Consider the following 19005-nt stretch of genomic DNA (forward strand, 5'->3'; position numbering starts at 1 on the left):
GACAGACAGACGGACACACTTTCGCTTTCATAATAAATAATAAATAAATAAATATTATAGGGACATTCTTACACAAATTGATTAAGTCCCATGGTAAGCTCAAGAAGGCTTGTGTTGTGGGTACTCAGACAACGATACATATAATATACAAATACTTAAATACATAGAAAACATCCATGACTCAGGAACAAATATCTGTGCTCATCACACAAATAAATGCCCTTACCGGGATTCGAACCCAAATAATATAATATAATATATAATATAATTAGATATAACGGCTCGGCTACCCTGCCCTTTAAATCTAATACATATTAACTTTTTTTTTCAGATCACATTACCGTTGAGAAGTATAGCGTCCTTGTCTTCGTCATTTGGCGGACAAGGCATTAAAAGATGCAACTGCCAAAAAATTAAAAATGGACAATGCATTTCCAATAAATGTAGTTGCAAGAAAGCCAAAGTTCTTTGTAACTCTAAGTGCCACAGCTCTTTGACGTGTAACAATAAGTGAACTATTTTATGGTGCATTTTTGTTTCGACTTTTTGTTATTATTATTTTTTATTTTGCTATGTGTTAGAGGGGAAATATTGCTGCGGTTCTGATTTTTTATTTTATAATTAGTTGAATTTCACGAGAAAAAAAGTTACGTTTATAATTGTACACCGTGTTTTTTTTGATTTCCGTTAATTTCAGGGGTGCATTCCTGAGCTTAAATCAAGTAACGTTGTCAAAGACACCGATATTCTAATTAACTCCATTTCGGAGATAATCAATAATTTATTTTTTTCCTATAAGGCCTCTACAAGCGTGTACACTTGCCTTAGGGCCGGTTTACATATTGATTAGTGTTTAGAATGAGTTCATGCATTTGCTACTAAACTTAAGTACAATCTCGGTCGATCGATGTTCGAAATGACATTAATATGTCACAGATTTCAATTGTTTGGTTGAGTTAAATCTAATGCCCGTGTTACAACAACGCTATATGCTACATTTAATTACTTTTCTAACTTAATTTTTTTTTTCACAAAAGCAAAAAAAAAAATATTTTTTTTGAAAATTATCTATGCCATTTAGTTCTCTTAAACGTACTTAACCATACCCCGAAGTTAACGGAATTCAATAAAAACACGGTATATTGTATATTTTTTTTGTTTCACGAGAAAGTTGTTTCTGATTTTATTATTTTGTTAGTATTTTTTCTTACATAATCTCAGAATTATTGATTCTCTACTTAATAATAAATACATACTTGATCTCACAATATTTGAAGCGTATTTGATTTATTTCACTGACACCTGTGTTTGATTCTTAACTCTATGGACATAGAACGGCCTACCGTAAGACCGCCAATCAGCGCGCGAGGTGCGTTTCGCCGTGTGTCAGTTCACAATCTTACGGTTTCTCGTCGATAGATTATAATCTACCTAAAAACAATCCGTAAAATTGTAATCACTAAGTTACGGTACACAATATTTCGACAGTTTATAATATCACTAGTTATATTATAATCTAACGATTTTTGCAATTTTACGGTGACATATATAATATTAATATATATACTTACTTGTATCTGAGGATAAACTTTGCTAGTTGCTCCTAGTTCAATTTACACGCTCAAACTAGGGGTTATTAAGAAGGGGTCGTATAAGGAAGTTGATCTTCAACCTACAAGTATAACTTTAATGATGTCTCGTACATTATGAGAACGTTAAAGTACATATACGTAACGAGTCTTCCAAAGAAGCAAGCTGTTTGTTAGCAACCGTATTGACGGTTGAGAGAATTCATTTTACTTAGAAAGAAAAAACTTATAATATTAGGGGACCACTCCTAATATTATAAGATTTTGCTTTCTAAGTAAAATGAATTCTCTCAACCGTCATTTTAATATTAACGCACCAACGGATGCTTTAAGAATATATGCTTTGTTACCATTTCTTTCTGTTGTTTGTGTAATTTGCAAAAGGTTCGCTCGCGTACCTTTTGTAGAACGATAAGCCGCACGTAGGTACAATCCATAACGTGTGTCTTCAGGATTATAATATAATAGGGCGTACCTCGCAATAGTGGAATGTTGTTTCTCGCTTCACATCCGTATTGAGTACCGTTCCTCTTTCCCATTTCTAATCTATCATTCTTTGTTTCAGAGTACCACGAAACAGAGTCCGTCCATAACTGTCGATGGGACTTCCACGTACCCCGGCCTCGGCTTCGGCCCCATGGGGCCTGTGGCCCCGCTGCCCGGCGACTCGGGCACGCAGCTCCGGCAGCAGCTCGAGACCACCACTGACCTGCCGGCCACAGCCAGCGTTAAGAAGGAGAGGACCTTCGTGATAGCGGCCTTCGAGTTCCACCGAGTCGAAACGCCTTTTCTCATCGGCTTGTGGATATTCTTCGCCAGCTTGGCTAAAATAGGTAAGTTTTTACTGTATAAATACTACCGCTGATATTTTCATAGTTTGGGAAACAATTTGTGTTCCTTGAAAATAAATGTCAGACCTATAATATCTTTTACCACCCGAAACGAAAGAAGGAGATGAGTATCGAACTCAAATCGAACTGCTCTGATGAGATTGAATTGTATAAAACGTAAAACCTCACCTCTTTTATACAACATCGAATGACATTTTTATACGATATAACCAAACGAAGACGCCATTTCTATAATTTTCGGTACAAAATAGTCTGCCGTTTTTTGCGGGGGAGGGGCACATCAAATGTATACGTAATGTCAAAATAGCCATGTCAGATAAACGTCAGTCCATACATGTGGTTGACATGTGGTTGACCATTGGCCGCCTATTTTCGACAGAGGGGAACGCCTGTTAATGACCACTCCGTTTCGCGGTAAGCGTGCTGAAATTATGACGTTTAAAATAACACTTGCACTATGCTATCAAAATCGCTGTCTACTTAGCTTGGTCTAGTCTAACACACGACACGTCCTAGATATTGTTACGGGGGACAGTATTCTTGAAATTTCTGCGTATCAGAAGTCCGTCACCTTTAAGCAAGTAAAAGGGTAAGGTTCAATATAGGGATCGCCTTTGAGCTAATCTCTACCCGGGTAAATGAACCAGGGTAATCACGTAAGAAAGTTACCCGTGTCCGTATTTAGAAACTTGGTCGGCTAACTGGAGTACTTACTACGTTGTAGGTACTTGTAATAGGAGTGCTCGTACGTACTTAATAGAAGTATAACATTTTAAATAAAATAAGGACGCCAATTTAATTTCATACTTGTGCTCGCACATATTTTTCATAATGCTCCTTGAGTTGGTCATGCGGATCGTCGACATTTAAATCACATTGGGACTATTGGGAGGCTGATTATGCTTTGACAATTTGATAAAGATTTCCTTATTTTGAGACGAATTTGAGTCGTGCCATCAGCATCAGGCATCTCACGCTCACGTATAAGAGCGTTTTCACACTGTCCGATCCGATATCAAATATAGGATCCTACAGCCGCGTAGTCAGGCCGCGGGGGCGGGCCCGGGCGCCATCTATTATAGGCTATAATTTATAGCGGTCACGCACACTACAACAAGCATTATGCCTACACATACGCACACAAACAAATATTATCGGTCCGACAGCTGACGGGGGGCTCCGATATGGCTAAATTTATCGGAAGCGCCTTTCCGATATCGGATATCAGAAGGCGCCTATGACAAAAACAGCTGCAGGAGAGTGCCATTGGCATTAAGTCCACCTTTTTTGCGTTATTTATCGTTTTTTAGTAATAATGATTTATTAAATGCATATATAAATACAGAGAAAGACATATATTACATTTCACTTCCTTCCGACATCCGATATCGGATCGGACAATGTGAAAACGCTCTTATACCTACTCTCCAAACACTCATAGTTTAAGTGCGGACGAGGTGCCTTTTGACACGAGACATGATTGCATTTCGTGCGCACTGATCAGCGTTAGCGGCTCACACTGATTGGTGCAGGCGGCGCCCACGACTCAAGGTCTTATCAAAATAACATGAAAATTATATCAAATTGTTAAAAGTATATCAAATTGTTAAAAGATCGATGATCGGAAATGTCTCTTGAAACTTTTACAACAAGCTACGAATAGTACGAATAGTTATCGCTACGATCATGCGGACATTTAATTGCTACGAACTACATATGTCGTAGCGTTAAGAAAGTCTTCTTCTTCTTTTCGTGTAAAGGGATCAAACTTCTTAAAACTAAATTTTTGTCTGCCAATGCTTTGCCACTTCCAGCCCTCGGGGTGTAGCCCTCAGGAGATCTTCCTCGGTGTACGTCGTTGAGCACAGAGAACACTGTCTCATGTGTATTGTTGTTTGAGGGACTCCACACTCGCAGGATGTATCACCTTGTCGCCCAATTCCCCATCTCAGAAGATTATCTTTTGACCGACCAACTCCCGTCCTAAGTCTGTTGAGAGCTTTCCATACTGGCCATTTTTCCTTTCCCCCTTACGTTACGAAAGTGATCCAGTGATTAAGAGGCCAATATAACTTACATTTTAATGTCAGATTGTTAGGTATCATTTGCGCGTGCATTTCGATTGTATTTGTTCATACATGAAAAATGTACGCGCGAATAATAACATAATGACACAATGATTGACATCAAAACGTGAGTTCGAATCGGCCTTCAGTCTGTTATTGTCAATGTTATGAAGCACAAGTTAAATGCGGAGGAAAGTAATAACAAAGTTACATCGATTTGTAAGTTTGAATCTTCAAATGCATGTTCAGGTCTGAGGTCACAGTAAAAAATGAGTAAAAGTAGAGTTTAAAATTCTCACTAGAACGTGAAAACAATTTCTACTTTTTATTTTCACCGGAAACATTTTAAAAGTAAAATAGTTTTATAGGTAAACAGAAAGAATAAAACTCGTTAAATTTCCATTTTGATTGCGGTGCGGAAAAAATCGTTCGAGTTGATTTGTTTAATTTTCGATCGCTTGTAGCCACTCCGTCTGGTCGGGCATTGATTATCCTAGGTAGTTAGCGTTCATCAATCAAGTGGCTTGGTTTAATAGTAATATGTCAACTTACTTCAGTAGAATAAGAGTTTTTGTATGGCCTTAATCAATCCTGTATATTTATGAAAATGGAATGGCTCTCTGTTACCAACTGTATTAAAGCAATACAAAGTTAGAAATTAGAGATTAGTAGCTCATTTCTAACTTGTCTCTGTCAAGGGCTACCTCAAAATGCTCAAAACGGTTCATACTAAAATGACCTCATGCTGTGACGTCACTACATTACACCTTGTATGATCTTTAAATGCACTGTAGTGGATGGACAAATAAGTACTTAGCAGTACATTAACGCAGAAACTGAAAATTGGCGATTCGGATGGAGCGGTTACTCTGCAGAATTTTGCAGAACTAGTCTGAAATCAGGGCAAAAAATACTCGTAAAATGGTCAGGGAAATTTGTAATTTGTTGACATGTTTACGTAGTGCAGATTCCAATTCTCTTTTCCTACGCCGAACGGTATAATAAACGAAACTCTTCCTTTCTGTGTAGTCTATCAATGTACAGTCGACGTCAAAGATATGTTTACATTTTGCACCTTACTCCTTTGTGATAAGGCGAAAAATGTATATACATTTCTGACGACGACTGTAGGTACCTTTGCATTTGAAATGTATCCAAAGGCACAACTTTTCTTAGGTAAGGAAACTAGGCCAAGTACCATCTATATTGTGCCCAAAAAAGTTTCCTACGTTTTTATGCCTTCTTATGTTACTCGGCGTATTATGTCGTTCGGCGGCCTCGGTAACGGTAGGGTAGGGGGTGCGAAGAATCGCCGGGTGACGGAAGGCCGCCACAAACAACTGACCTTGGCGACGTACAACGGACGCACGCTACGGCTGGATGAGCACCTGGCACAACTCGAAGAAGAACTCGGAAGGATAAGGTGGCACATTCTGGGACTATGCGAAGTCCGAAGACAGGGGGAGGACACAGTAACCCTCGAATCGGGCCACCTTATGTACTTTCGAGAGGGAGACCAGCTATCCCAAGGTGGCGTAGGGTTCCTGGTAAACAAAGCCCTCTGTGACAACGTCGTAGAAATGTCGAGTGTGTCGAGCAGGGTTGCGTACCTCGTAATAAAGCTCAATGAGAGATACAGCCTCAAGGTGGTACAGGTTTACGCACCGACCTCGACACACACGGACGAAGAAGTGGAAGATATGTACGATGACATATCGAAGGCCCTACATCGCACCACCAAGGCCCACTTCAACGTTGTCATGGGTGATTTCAACGCTAAAGTGGGAGTACAGAATTGCAGCGAGTCGGTAGTAGGATCCCATGGTTTCGGTAGCCGGAATCATAGGGGGCAAATGCTTGTCAACTTCCTCGAGAGAGAGGGGCTTTTCTTGATGAATTCGTTCTTCAAGAAAAAGCCCCAAAGGAAGTGGACATGGCGGAGCCCCGATACTATGACAAAAAACGAGATCGACTTCATCATAACCGACAAAAAGCATATATTCAGAGACGTCTCAGTGATCAACAGGTTCAACACCGGTAGTGATCACCGACTTGTTAGAGGCTCTCTGAATATCAACTATAAGCTCGAACGTGTCCGTTTGATGAAGTCCAGGCTCCGACCTAGCCTGCTCCAAACCATGGTCGGATCTGAAGCATTCCAGTCGAACCTGGAGAACCGATTCGCTGCCGTGGAAACCACAAATGCCGTTGACATAAACCAAACCCTCAAGAATGTGGTTGGAATCCTCAGGGATGAAGGTACGAGATTTTGCGAAGTACAGCGTAAAGCCGGGAGGTCGAAGCTTTCGGAGGAAACCCTCAGGCTCATGAAGGTACGACGGGAAGACCCACCTGCCACTTCGTCAGAGCGACGGGCTCTAAACAAGAGGATTGGCAAACTAGTACGACGTGACCTCCGGTGCGCCAATACACGCTTCATTGAGCAGAATCGGGGGTCAAAAGTTTTTGTCCAGTCCCTTGGAAGAAGCCACCTTACGAAGCTGACCACAACTGGTGGGGCTGTTGTATCGTCCCGGTCGGGGATTCTCTCTGAAATCGAATCCTTCTATGGCCAGCTATACGCCTCGCATGCATCTCAACCAGATCCCGAAAATGAGGATTCTAGAGCCACATTGATCCGCCACTTTACCGAAGACTTGCCAGAAATCAGCACTGACGAAATCGAGATGGCCCTCAGACAGCTAAAAAATGGAAGAGCCCCCGGCGAGGACGGCGTTACAACTGAGCTTCTGAAAGCGGGAGGCAAACCTGCACTGAAGGAGCTCCAGAACATCTTTAACGCCGTTCTCTTCGATGGGAGAACTCCAGAGGTGTGGAGTAGGAGTGTTGTCGTGCTGTTCTTCAAATAGGGAAATAAGGCCCTATTGAAGAACTACCGACCCATTTCGCTCCTAAGCCACATCTACAAGCTGTTTTCGAGGGTCATCACGAACCGCCTAGCACGAAGACTCGACGAATTTCAGCCACCGGAGCAGGCCGGATTTCGAGGAGGATACGGCACCATAGACCACATCTTCACAGTGCGGCAGATTATACAGAAGACTGAAGAGTATAATCGGCCCCTGTGCTTAGCATTTGTGGACTATGAGAAAGCCTTTGACTCCATTGAAGTCTGGGCTGTTCTGGATTCCCTGTAGCGATGCCAAGTTGACTGGCGATATATCCAAGTGTTGAGATGTCTGTACAACGCAGCTACCATGGCCGTCTAAGTCCAAAACCAGCAGACTAAGTCTATCCCCATGCATCGTGGTGTGAGACAAGGGGATGTGATTTCCACCAAATTGTTCACAAATGCATTGGAGGATATGTTTAAAACGCTCGACTGGAAGGAACATGGTATTAACATTAATGGCGAATACATCTCACACTTGCGATTTGCGGACGACATCGTCATCATGGCTGAGACGTTGCAGGATTTAGAACATATGCTGACCGGTCTAGCTGATTCTTCTCAACGCATAGGTCTCCGGATGAATTTGGACAACACGAAAGTTATATTCAACGAACGTGTTGCTCCGGGACCTATTGCAGTACAAGGGGCTGTTCTCGAGGTTGTTCAGGAATACGTCTACCTCGGGCAAATACTGCAGTTAGGAAGGAACAACTTCGAGAAAGAGTCGAATAGAAGGATACAGCTGGGCTGGGCAGCATATGGGAAGCTGCGTCGAGTCTTCACGTCATCAATCCCACAAAGTCTGAAGACAAAAGTCTTCAATCAGTGCGTCCTACCCGTGATGACATACGGAGCCGAAACGTGGATACTCACGGTAGGACTGGTCCATAAATTCAAAGTCGCTCAGCAAGCTATGGAAAGGGCTATGCTCGGAGTCTCTCTGAGGGATCGTATTCGAAATGAAGTCATCCGTCAGAGAACTAAAGTCGTCGACATAGCCCACCGGATTAGCAAGCTGAAGTGGCAGTGGGCCGGTCATATTAGCCGTAGAACCGATAACCGTTAGGGTAGACGAGTTCTCGAGTGGAGACCGCGCATCGGCAAACGTAGCGTAGGACGCCCTCAAACTAGATGGAGCGATGACCTTCGCAAGGCGGCTGGCAAGAGCTGGATCAGAGTTGCCGCAAATCGTGCTCAATGGCGTGCAATAGGGAGGCCTATGTCCAGCAGTGGACGAGAGTAGGCTGATGATGATGATGATGATGATATGTTACTCACAAAAATTGCTTTGCCTGCTGTAAAAGTATTTGTTTTATAAAGTTGGGATTCTGAATTCTGATTAAGGGATGGTATTCAACCTGTCCAATGAGTAGGCACACTGAAAGGTTAGGACAGATTTATTTATTTTTTTATTTTATTTATTGGTATTCAGGATAACAACAGCCGTAAATATAACTAAGACATATTAATGCTTACATAAAAATAAGGCCAATAACAGTCATCCATTGAGTTACATTATATAACGATTAAAAATAACAAAGATAAGAAAACAATGAGAATGTACAATACACACAAATGCTCGATACGCTAGAAATACTATAAACCGGTTGTAAAATGTATAAACCGGTTGTAAAATGTATAAGTAATCTAGTTAAAAATACCTACTTCTAATACAAAACAAAACCATGACATTGCATTAGTTGAAAATCAGACACCAGCAGACGTTCACAAAAATATCAAGATAAACATCATAATGTAGTAGTTATTCAAACTGAAAGTTTATTGTTCATAGAATTATTATAGGAGTTAGAATCTAAAAAGTACACCTACCTGAACGTACAACTAACTGCATTTCCCTGGCAACCAGGACCACATAGCTTGAAAAAATTATGATCTTATGATATAAAGAGATGTTGTAATATAATGTATGTATTTATTTAAGGAGCAATTAGTACCAGTACTGAAGTTAAATGTAGAAACACAATAGTAATAAAAACAGAAACTGATTTTATGTTAATTTTCTTTGAACAAAATGGAATATATATATTTTTTGAATTTATTTTTAGAACCTACAAAAGGATCGGCAGTGCAGAATTCAGTGTTATACAAGTGAGGGATCCGTGATAACACGGCGTTAGAACCATAGTTAGTGGAGTGGAAGGGAACATGAAATAGAGTTGTATGTCGAGTTCGACGTCTTGGAACTCGAAACGTTAGACCAGATAATAATTCAGGGCAGTCTAAACGATTTCTAGTTATATCGAAAAGTAGACTCATATCAGCTAATTTGCGCCTAGCTTCTAGTGAAAGTAGGTTATATTCCCGGCAATTACCTTTGTACCCAGCAGATGGTTTCTTAAATTTAAAATTTAAATGAGCTACAAATTTTTTTTGAATTTTTTCGATGCGGTCTTTATGAACAGCGTAACAAACTGACCAGATAGGTGATGCATATTCAAGGATGGATCTCACATATGCGTAATATACGACTTTTAGACATGACAAGCTATGAAAAGGTTTACAGGTCCTCATGACGAAGCCTAAACTGCGATATGATCTGTTAATAATGGAGTCAACGTGATTTCTCATTGTCATTTTAGAATCTAGAATTACACCCAGGTCACGCACAACATCGACTCTGTTCACCGCTACGCCATTAAAGTGGTATGAGTAATTAAATGGTTTAAGACTTCGAGTAAAACTTATACACTGACACTTATTAACACTTATTGTTATCTTATTACGGAAGTAATACTCGACTAGGTTATTAAGATCATTTTGCAGGAGTTCGCAGTCTGCTAAAGATTTAACACGCATGAATACTTTTTTATCATCTGCATATAATAAATGGCGTGCGGTTACAAAACATGTATTAATATCGTATATATAAGCATTATAAAAGAGAGGACCGAGATGGGAGCCTTGGGGCACGCCGGAGGGAATATTAATGTAATCAGACCTATAGCCGCCAAGAACTACAGCTTGGGAACGATTAGTGAGGTATGATTTGACCCATCTGAGCAAGTCGCCATGAATTCCGAGTGCTTCAAGCTTCATGAGAAGTATAGCATGGTTGACACGATCGAACGCTTTTTCAAAGTCTGTGTATATCACGTCGACTTGCCCGCCTCCTTCCATTTCTGTTAAAACATGATTCGTGAAGCAAGCTAGGTTGGAAACTGTAGAACGTCCCTTTAGAAAACCGTGCTGTTTATCCGAGATCCCACAAGAGACAAGGGGGTAAATTTGTTTAAAAATTATGGATTCAAAAAGCTTTCCTATGGTATTGAGGATAGAGATAGGTCGATAATTCTCGATATTGGACTTTGAACCTTTTTTATATATAGGAATAATGTGGGCCCTTTTCCAGATGGAGGGGAAAATACAGTCCTTTAAAGATCGTTGAAATAGAATGGTTAGTGGGCATGCAAGGCTCTCAGCACAAGAAGATAAAAAGAAAGGTGGAACGCCGTCACAACCAGGCCCCTTAGTTTTATCTAGTCGCTTTAAGAAACTTAACACGATCTCGCAAGTTACATCGATTCCGGACATTGCATCGCACTGATTGCTGCTCATAGAACTATTGTTAAGGTTATAAGAGGAGTTTGAGGTATCAAAAACACTCTCAAAAAATGTATTAAACGCATTACAGATATCCACGCCACTGTTGTAGTGATTACTACCTAAATTGAAACAATTAGGGTAATTAGAGCCCAGATGCCCAGCAACCCGTCGTTGTTTACGATTTGTGACAAGTGTATGGTTGCGAATTTTTTACCAGTACTTGCGATTTATCAAGAAAAATGTATTCATTTATGACTGTACGGGAACTGCAAACCGAGTTTCAAAGGAGAAATGCTGGGTCAATTTTCAAATAGGCATTTTTTTGCTGTCCCACGGCTAAAACTCGAAGTCCATAGGACTAAAAGACTGGGTATGTATATATTTTAACTCAATGTATTATAAGCTTTAAAAATCATGCACAACTGTACCTAAAATATTATTTGTTTCTGACGTAATCGCATTTCAAGTTCCAAAAACGGCGAAATTTGCCGCTTTTTCGCGTGTCCCAGTGGCGGCATAGCGCAATAAAAAACATCATAACTTTGGATGTAGGCAACGTATTATAAACAACTTTGTATTTTTAAGAGCATTTTCTAGAGAACTGATTTAATCATATTGATAAATTAATGCGTTATTTAATAAAACAAGCCTTTTTGTCGCTGTCCCGCGCGGCACCTGTTTTGTTTGACTTAAATATACCCCCTATAATATTCTTTGTCTATTGAATAACGGTTAAATTAAATTTACGATGCAATAGTGCGGTTAGTTGGGCATCGATTGACATCGAATGTGGACGCGGAAACAGTTTAATTTATTTAAAAACAGGTAAGAATCTCTTTCGATATATTTTGGTACGACTACAATGACATTTGTATGGACGCTTAATACGTCGGTACATAGTTGAAATAAAAATGTTTATTTTATAATAATAGGTTGCAAATATAGTGTTAAAATATATAGTAAAATAAATAAGTGAATCGGTTGTATTGTGTAGGAAATATCGCTAAAAAATATTATTGGCAACATGTCGCGACATTTGTATGGCGACATTTATACGGCTATTTTGACCGTAAAAATGTCGATTGTGGCATACAAATGTCGGCATAGTGTCATACAGATGTCGAGAAGGTGGCATACAAATGTCGTCAGGGTCGGCATATACAGGTTGATACTGCCTTACAATGTCGAAAAAATGCCTTATACATGTCAAAAGCGCCTTACAAATAGCTAAATAGTGCCATACAAATGTCGATTTTTAAACGTCCATATCTAGCTAACTATAAAAAGTACAGAGGTGCCTCGTCCAGTATATTTTTTGTCTTTAAGAACCCTTCCTAAAACGATAATTATAAATCAGATTTTTCAAAAATAAAAAGATGGCATACAAATGTCGAAAAAACACCCTCTTCAAAAATTTACCCTGCTACAGTTGGTGGAAAAAAGGCTTAATTGATACAAAGATAATCACTTAATATATTTGAGGTTATCTTGTGTATTTTACCGTTTATTCAAATTTTCGAAGGTTCACGTGCAGTTTTTCCTCTTATATTACAAGTGTAACAAGTGTTCGATCGAAAACAAAACTTTGGTGTATACCTAGATCACCTGGATGTACAAGAAGGCATTTAATATACGCCCGCCCTCGACACATCAGATAGGTACACAAAGTCGTGATGCGTATGGAGTACAGCATGTGTGGCCAAGCCATTATGCCCTAAATTATGTACTACTTCATGAAAACTTAGCTTACCTGTGTATTTACTCTTTCCAAAATATTTATCTTCCTTAAAATGCAGCCTATAAAAACGGTATTTGTCATTTGCCTTAGTTTTTGATACTCAAAGCTTTTTCTCACCGATTTATGCATATCGGGTCCTTGGGGAAAAAAGGAGGTCCTATATTTCCACAATTTGTCGCAGAATATTAGAGAATTTTAAAGAAAAAGGAGAAAGATTACAATTTATTTGAAAAAATGTATGGGATTTGACAGTGACAGCAACTGCATTATGGAGGCGCCACCTGGCGTGATAAAATGTCAGTTTGCCTCCTCATTTCTTTGACCAATGTGTATTTTGCTTTTTGCTTAGTGAGAGAGTGAGACGCAATGCACATTGGACCAAGAAATTGGACAGATGGAATACCAACCTAAGAAACTTGTCGCTAGATAGTATATAGGTATTAAAACTTACTAGATATTTTGTAAGAAGTGGGTATAATTATTCTTCGAGGTGAAGCAGATTTGCAAACGCTTTGATTTAACATCTAAAGGAGAGTAGGTATGTAAGTATGACCTTTGCCCTAAAGGAAAACGTGTTATGTAAAATTCAACGACAGTTGGATCTTGTGAGATTTCAGAAAGGTACCTGTGACCTAGATTTCAGAACGGAAAGCGATCTTAATACTCTTAAAATGCGCAGTTCCCTCAGCCGCTTTTAATCAAATTATCGACGACCGGTCTGGCCTAGTGAGTAGTGACCCTGCCTGTGAAGCCGATGGTCCTGGGTTCAAATCCCGGTAAGGGCATTTATTTGTGTGATGAGCACAGATATTTGTTCCTGAGTCATGGGTGTTTTCTATGTATTATATCGACGCCTAGCACCCATAGTACAGTCAACTGTAAAAAATATGGGTGTAGACAACTTACTCAAAAATATGTCCCATAGTTCTTAATTCACTCACATAAAAATTATGGGACATATTTTTGAGATGATTTGTACACCCATATTTTTACAGTTGACTGTACAAGCTTTGCTTAGTTTGGGGCTAGGTTGATCTGTGCATGTAAGATGGCCCTAATATATATAAATCTGTTTCAGTAACTGTAACGTTTCGAGGTCGATTCTAACTCAACAATCTGTTAAGGTTTTGATCTTGTTGTTATGGTACCTTTAAATAACGCTGACTGCTCACCGTCACCGCGTGGGCGCGTTTTAGTGTCGTATACACGGTGGTTAAAAAATAACTGCATTCCCGTTGCCAGGGAGATTTTGAGATTATACTGAGCTACTTTTACTATGGGGCAAACCCCGAAATCGCATTAAAAATGTACCCTCCCATAGAAAATTGACCAGCCAAAATGTATGAAACAGCCAAATTTTTTTTGCGATTTCGGGGTTGGTCCAATAGTAAAAGTTGCACAGTATAAATCCCAAAACCTCTCTGGCAACGGGAATGCAGTTATTTTTTAGCCCACCTGTATAAGTATATAAGCATTTCGCTCCCACTTATTGATGCCCTTGATATGCACTACGAGCCTTGTCAATGTCATATCATAACAAGAACAAAACAATAACAAATTGTTGAAATAGAATTGGCCTCTTTACCTTTCGTACTGCTTGCTGCTAGAGCCGGTATATTGATAACGGGTCACTCACGTAGTCTAAGTCGAAAAACGCTCGACATGTTTCACTCCGTACCGAGGAGTGTCATCAGTAGCTTGCGTTGACGTTGACGGACCGGCGCAGACTGCGGGCTGCAGCCCTCCGCGCCCGATGACTCGGCGCGGGCGCCGGTGTCGGCACGGAGGCGAGAAACTACCCTCGTTTACGGCATTATTGTCAACAAGCTAACACAGCACTACGTCGTAGAACCCATAGCGTAGTTTTCTATATTTAGAAATGCTTCGTACGGAGAGGTAAAACACAATTATAACGATAATTGATGATTAGCAACAAAACGATATGAAAGAAACCATCATATGGAAATTTTACTACACAACTTTTCCAAAATATATAAACAGTGACATTGAATTGTTATTTGTAAAATTACCCTTGTTTTCTACACCATAAGTTGGACAAGACTTTAGATATTTGCCGACGCTGAATAGTAAATTGTGACGTCCCACGGTCAAAGGTACCTTATGGCGGGTATGGAGTTATGCATACCCCAGTAATCTACAATAAATAAGCTATCGATAACACAAAAGATCAACCTTCTAGGTTGCGTAGTTACAGAGATATGATTTTTTGAAAATAATGTTGTGAAATGAGCAACTTTACGATGGGGAAGTTTTAAGTTTAGCCGCCTAAAAAACTATGTTCCTGAAGTAAGTTACATAGTTGACTACAAATAATAATGCCTTATATATCTGAGATTAAAAAAATATTGCGACTTGTTCTGTAATGCAAATAGAAACTTTTGATATCGACTGATTTATGTGTATACTAACCAATCTCTTGAAAATAAAGTTTTATTTCATTTTCACGATTGATTGCAATGAGCTCTCAAGATTTAAATTTTATCTATTAGAAAACGACACTGACAGACAGTTTAAGCAAAAAACAATACCGATTTAGAGGTGAAAATGTATTTTCTGACTTTTTCATATAAAATCACAAAATTGAATATTTTTACTTTTAATGTGACACGCAATAAATTTTTCTGAGCACATATGAAAGAAATTCTGTCATTCAAATGAAATAAATCCTAAAACCCCAACTAAATACTATATTTAACCCCTTATGCCACTTTAAACTTACATAACAATAACAGTATTTGCTCCATACATTTACGAAAAGGTACCTTATGGAAATAAATCTAATAATACATCACTACAAAATATCAATCATATTATAGTTTATCTTTTATGAATAGAAAATATTAATTTACATTAAACTGCCCCCAATTTAATTAGTTCTTCGTCATAATAATCTTAAAAAAGACCAATAATTTGTATGTAATGAAAAGGTACCTTGTGGTCAAGTTACATGATGAGGCATGATGATGATGGAACAGTTAGGATAAACTAATAATATTTTGGGGTTAAGATGGTATAAATCGTCTATTTCTTATCAATAATATATTTCGGTTGCTATTGAAGATAAGCGGCATTGAGGTTCAATGACCTCAGATATTCCATAAGGTAATGCGTCGGGTAGGTATTGGCATTTTTCAGCAAACTAATGGCTGATTTACTGCATGCGACCAAACCAAATGAAGATTATTCTAGTTAAGAAAGACTTGACGAGAGTAACTTTGGTATAATAGCAGTCTACTTGGATTTGTGATGTCGGTCTATGTACGGTTATAATATTTGCGAGGCGCCCCAACCAGAACTGAAATTATCAAATTAGTTTTGCAGAATGCTAATACAGTTCTCTACCAAACTTCTTTTCCCGTATTGACTAGTTTTTTTGGGAATTTTCAATCTTTTTTCCATAAGGTACCTTTTCTACTAAACTCTGAGACGACATTACTAGGCTTATAACTAACTTATAACAAAAATAAAAACAGGTAAACAAACGTTACGCATTAAGGTTTCAGATCACACATTAAAAAAAAATTGAGCATTTTTTCACCTCTTTACAAAACATTTAATATCTCCGAAACTAGAAACCCTCATAAGGTACCTTTTCCCGTGGAACGTCACAATTTATTCTTACATTTACCTTTGAGAACACTTCGTTTCGACTTGACCGGAACCACGTACCCCCCTTCACCGTTTCGCAACATGCAGAGTGCTACAGCAGTGTTGGTCTTAGAGGATGGCTTGAGAGATAAATCACGTTGTGTCGTTGTGACACTAGAGGAAGACGGCGATAGACTCGTCGATGACTTGTATTTTGCTTTCGATTTCGCATAAATTTTCAATGTCTCGCATGTAAAAGCTTTGGGGTTGGTATATATATTGTCCAAACGTTTACTCCCAGGATCAAAGGAAGCGCTAGAAGTATAACAAACTCGTGTTTGGTAATAAGACGTATGGGGTGGTGTAAAGGAGGAGTTTTTAAATTGGCATCCAACATCTCTGATATATATAACGCTTGCATTAGTTGCATCCTCTTTTGCCGCATCATTAGGCTCATGCTTTGGATAATCATATTGACAAGATTTAGTTGCAATGTCAAGTTGCTTTGTATTTAATGGCGGAACTTGACACGATAAGTAAGTCTGATCTACATGATATGCTTGACGATCAAATGCATTGGGTTTTTGGGATACAATATGTGGTTGTAGTAATTTATATTGACTTACAGGCAAACATTGAAATGCAGGAATGTAGCAATTTTTTGCTTTTTCCTCTTTATCTACGTAATGTTTTGCCGTTTCATCATACTGCAGGTTTTTACAAAATGGAATGCATAGGGGCAGATTAACACACCGAGGGCGATGGCTGCAAGGTGTGATGCACTCATAATTGCCTTTTAAGACATTGTTCCTTTGACATGAAGGGACTGCAGTGCATGGAGGATAATGTCTGCAGGCTTTAGTCATCTTAATGAAGCGAGGCGTCGCCGTTTTCGTGCGGATATTCTGATTTATACTAGACGCGTCAAAATTTATTTTGGGTAGTATTTGACAAAGTGGCACCATCTCGCATCCATGTGGACATTCTTTTGAAATTTTTGGATGATATGTGTCTTTTGAGGCCGCCATACAGGTGAACTCAGTTTCCGATTTACGATTCGTTTTGGATTGACCTCTTGTACTCGCTTCATCTTCTATACTGACAGCCAATTCTATATGTTCCTGACAGTTAGGACACCTTACAGCCCGTACTTTTTTTGGTTTCATTCTAACTTTATTTGTTAACACGTTCACGAGCATGACTCTACTTTTGCGGGAATTTGATATCTGACTATGACTAATTTTTGCAACATCGTATTCATCCAAAATTATAATACAAGACGTGTCATGTTTTGATAGGTTAACTGTATATTTTTTGCCTAATCCATCGCCGCTCATGCATGTAAGTTTCTCCTCCATTTTCAAATGAGTTTTATTCATGGTCGACATGTTTGTTCTTACTTGTTCTTTGTAGGTTGAAGTTGTTATAGCTACAGACTCGCTGGTTTTGACCTTAGTAGCTGTATCATTGTATTTGCAAGTAAAACCAAGCCCATCTATATTACCAAGACATGAGTCTTTAATGCGTTTCTCGCGATCCTTTTTTTTTGTTTTATGACCTTCTAATTTGAGGTGCTCGGCCTGATATGAGATATAATTTTTAACTCCAGTATTAGTATCTACAGAATGTGTAATTTGAGGACCATTCGGGTCACTACTACTTTCAGTGTCTTCAATACTATCTTTCAAACATATTCCTGATGACCGTCCACATTCACGGAGATCATTTTTTCCCGTATTTAAATTTTCTTCTTTTTGATCGCATGTTTTTAAACTGGGTTTAATGTGTGTAGTGCATTCCTGAACAATATGTATAGGCTGAGAAGGTGCTCTTGGCCACTCGTTGCCTTTCCTGTTAAGTGCCCTGAATATGTTAAACGTCGATAAACCTACGGTTTCGTAGCTGTAAGAATTACTCTTTGCGACACTGTCCAAATCGTAAAACAAACTACTGCCAGAAGCTGCCATCACACACGACTCACTGGCACTTTGTTTATTAAGTGTATAAAAGCGTTCATAAGTGACATATTCTTCTTCATTCATTACCTGGTCTGATTGTTTTTTTCTTTTCTGAGTGTATGACCCTAAAATTTATATTATTCTGGAACTTATGTCGGATCCAGATTAGTTCTGGTCTAGTTTCTAGATATCATTTAATCAAACTGATCATAGAACACTTCGCAATTTGGAAAATATTAAAAATGCTTAATTTTAATTATGATGATTCTTAAAAAAGTTTCACATGTATTAACATTACGACTCCTATTTACTTTACAACAATTTTGAATTTTACGTATTTTTATTTAGTCTCCTTGACATTTCGTGACAAAATTTTAAACTTTTATTAGTTTTTCACTGATTTGTAAGAGTTTGTATTCTTTACAAACCGAACACTCCTCTAGTAATGATGTGAAACCATAAATAAAATAATAGGTTAAACTTTTTTTTGTGAGAATGGCTTTATGTCACTGAAATATGAAACCTATGGAAGTGAAACGTCAACGAATAATGCGTGCCACTGTGACGTCATCTTAGAACTAAACATGGCGGTTTTAGTGCTGCCCAGAAGATTTTTACTGTTACTAGGTGAAATAATAGGCAAAACCTAATCTGTAGGTTTTAATTAGCAAAACATGACGTATGAGAATGACAATATGAATTAGGCATATAGGATA

At 38.7% G+C, this 19005-nt stretch overlaps 2 protein-coding genes across 2 annotated transcripts in view; one reads left to right on the plus strand and one right to left on the minus strand.

The window, feature by feature from the left end:
* Window positions 1–19005, plus strand: part of LOC134795503 (sodium/hydrogen exchanger 3) — a 92038-nt gene that overhangs the window by 43006 nt on the left and 30027 nt on the right. Inside the window, exon 2 of the mRNA XM_063767361.1 lies at window positions 2155–2422. Coding sequence (XP_063623431.1) covers window positions 2155–2422 — 268 coding nt within the window. The remainder of the gene's footprint in view (window positions 1–2154; window positions 2423–19005) is intronic.
* Window positions 16349–18628, minus strand: LOC134795870 (uncharacterized). Its single transcript, XM_063767800.1, has one exon. The coding sequence runs from the start codon at window positions 18371–18373 to the stop codon at window positions 16349–16351; it is 2025 nt and encodes a 674-aa protein (XP_063623870.1). The 5' UTR covers window positions 18374–18628.

The sequence above is a fragment of the Cydia splendana genome, chromosome 12 (assembly GCF_910591565.1).
Source record: "Cydia splendana chromosome 12, ilCydSple1.2, whole genome shotgun sequence".
Taxonomy (NCBI): domain Eukaryota; kingdom Metazoa; phylum Arthropoda; class Insecta; order Lepidoptera; family Tortricidae; genus Cydia; species Cydia splendana.

Bases quoted from the DNA above. Each gene is read 5' to 3' on its own strand.
- LOC134795870 (XM_063767800.1), bottom strand. From the start codon at position 18,373: ATGAATGAAGAAGAATATGTCACTTATGAACGCTTTTATACACTTAAT.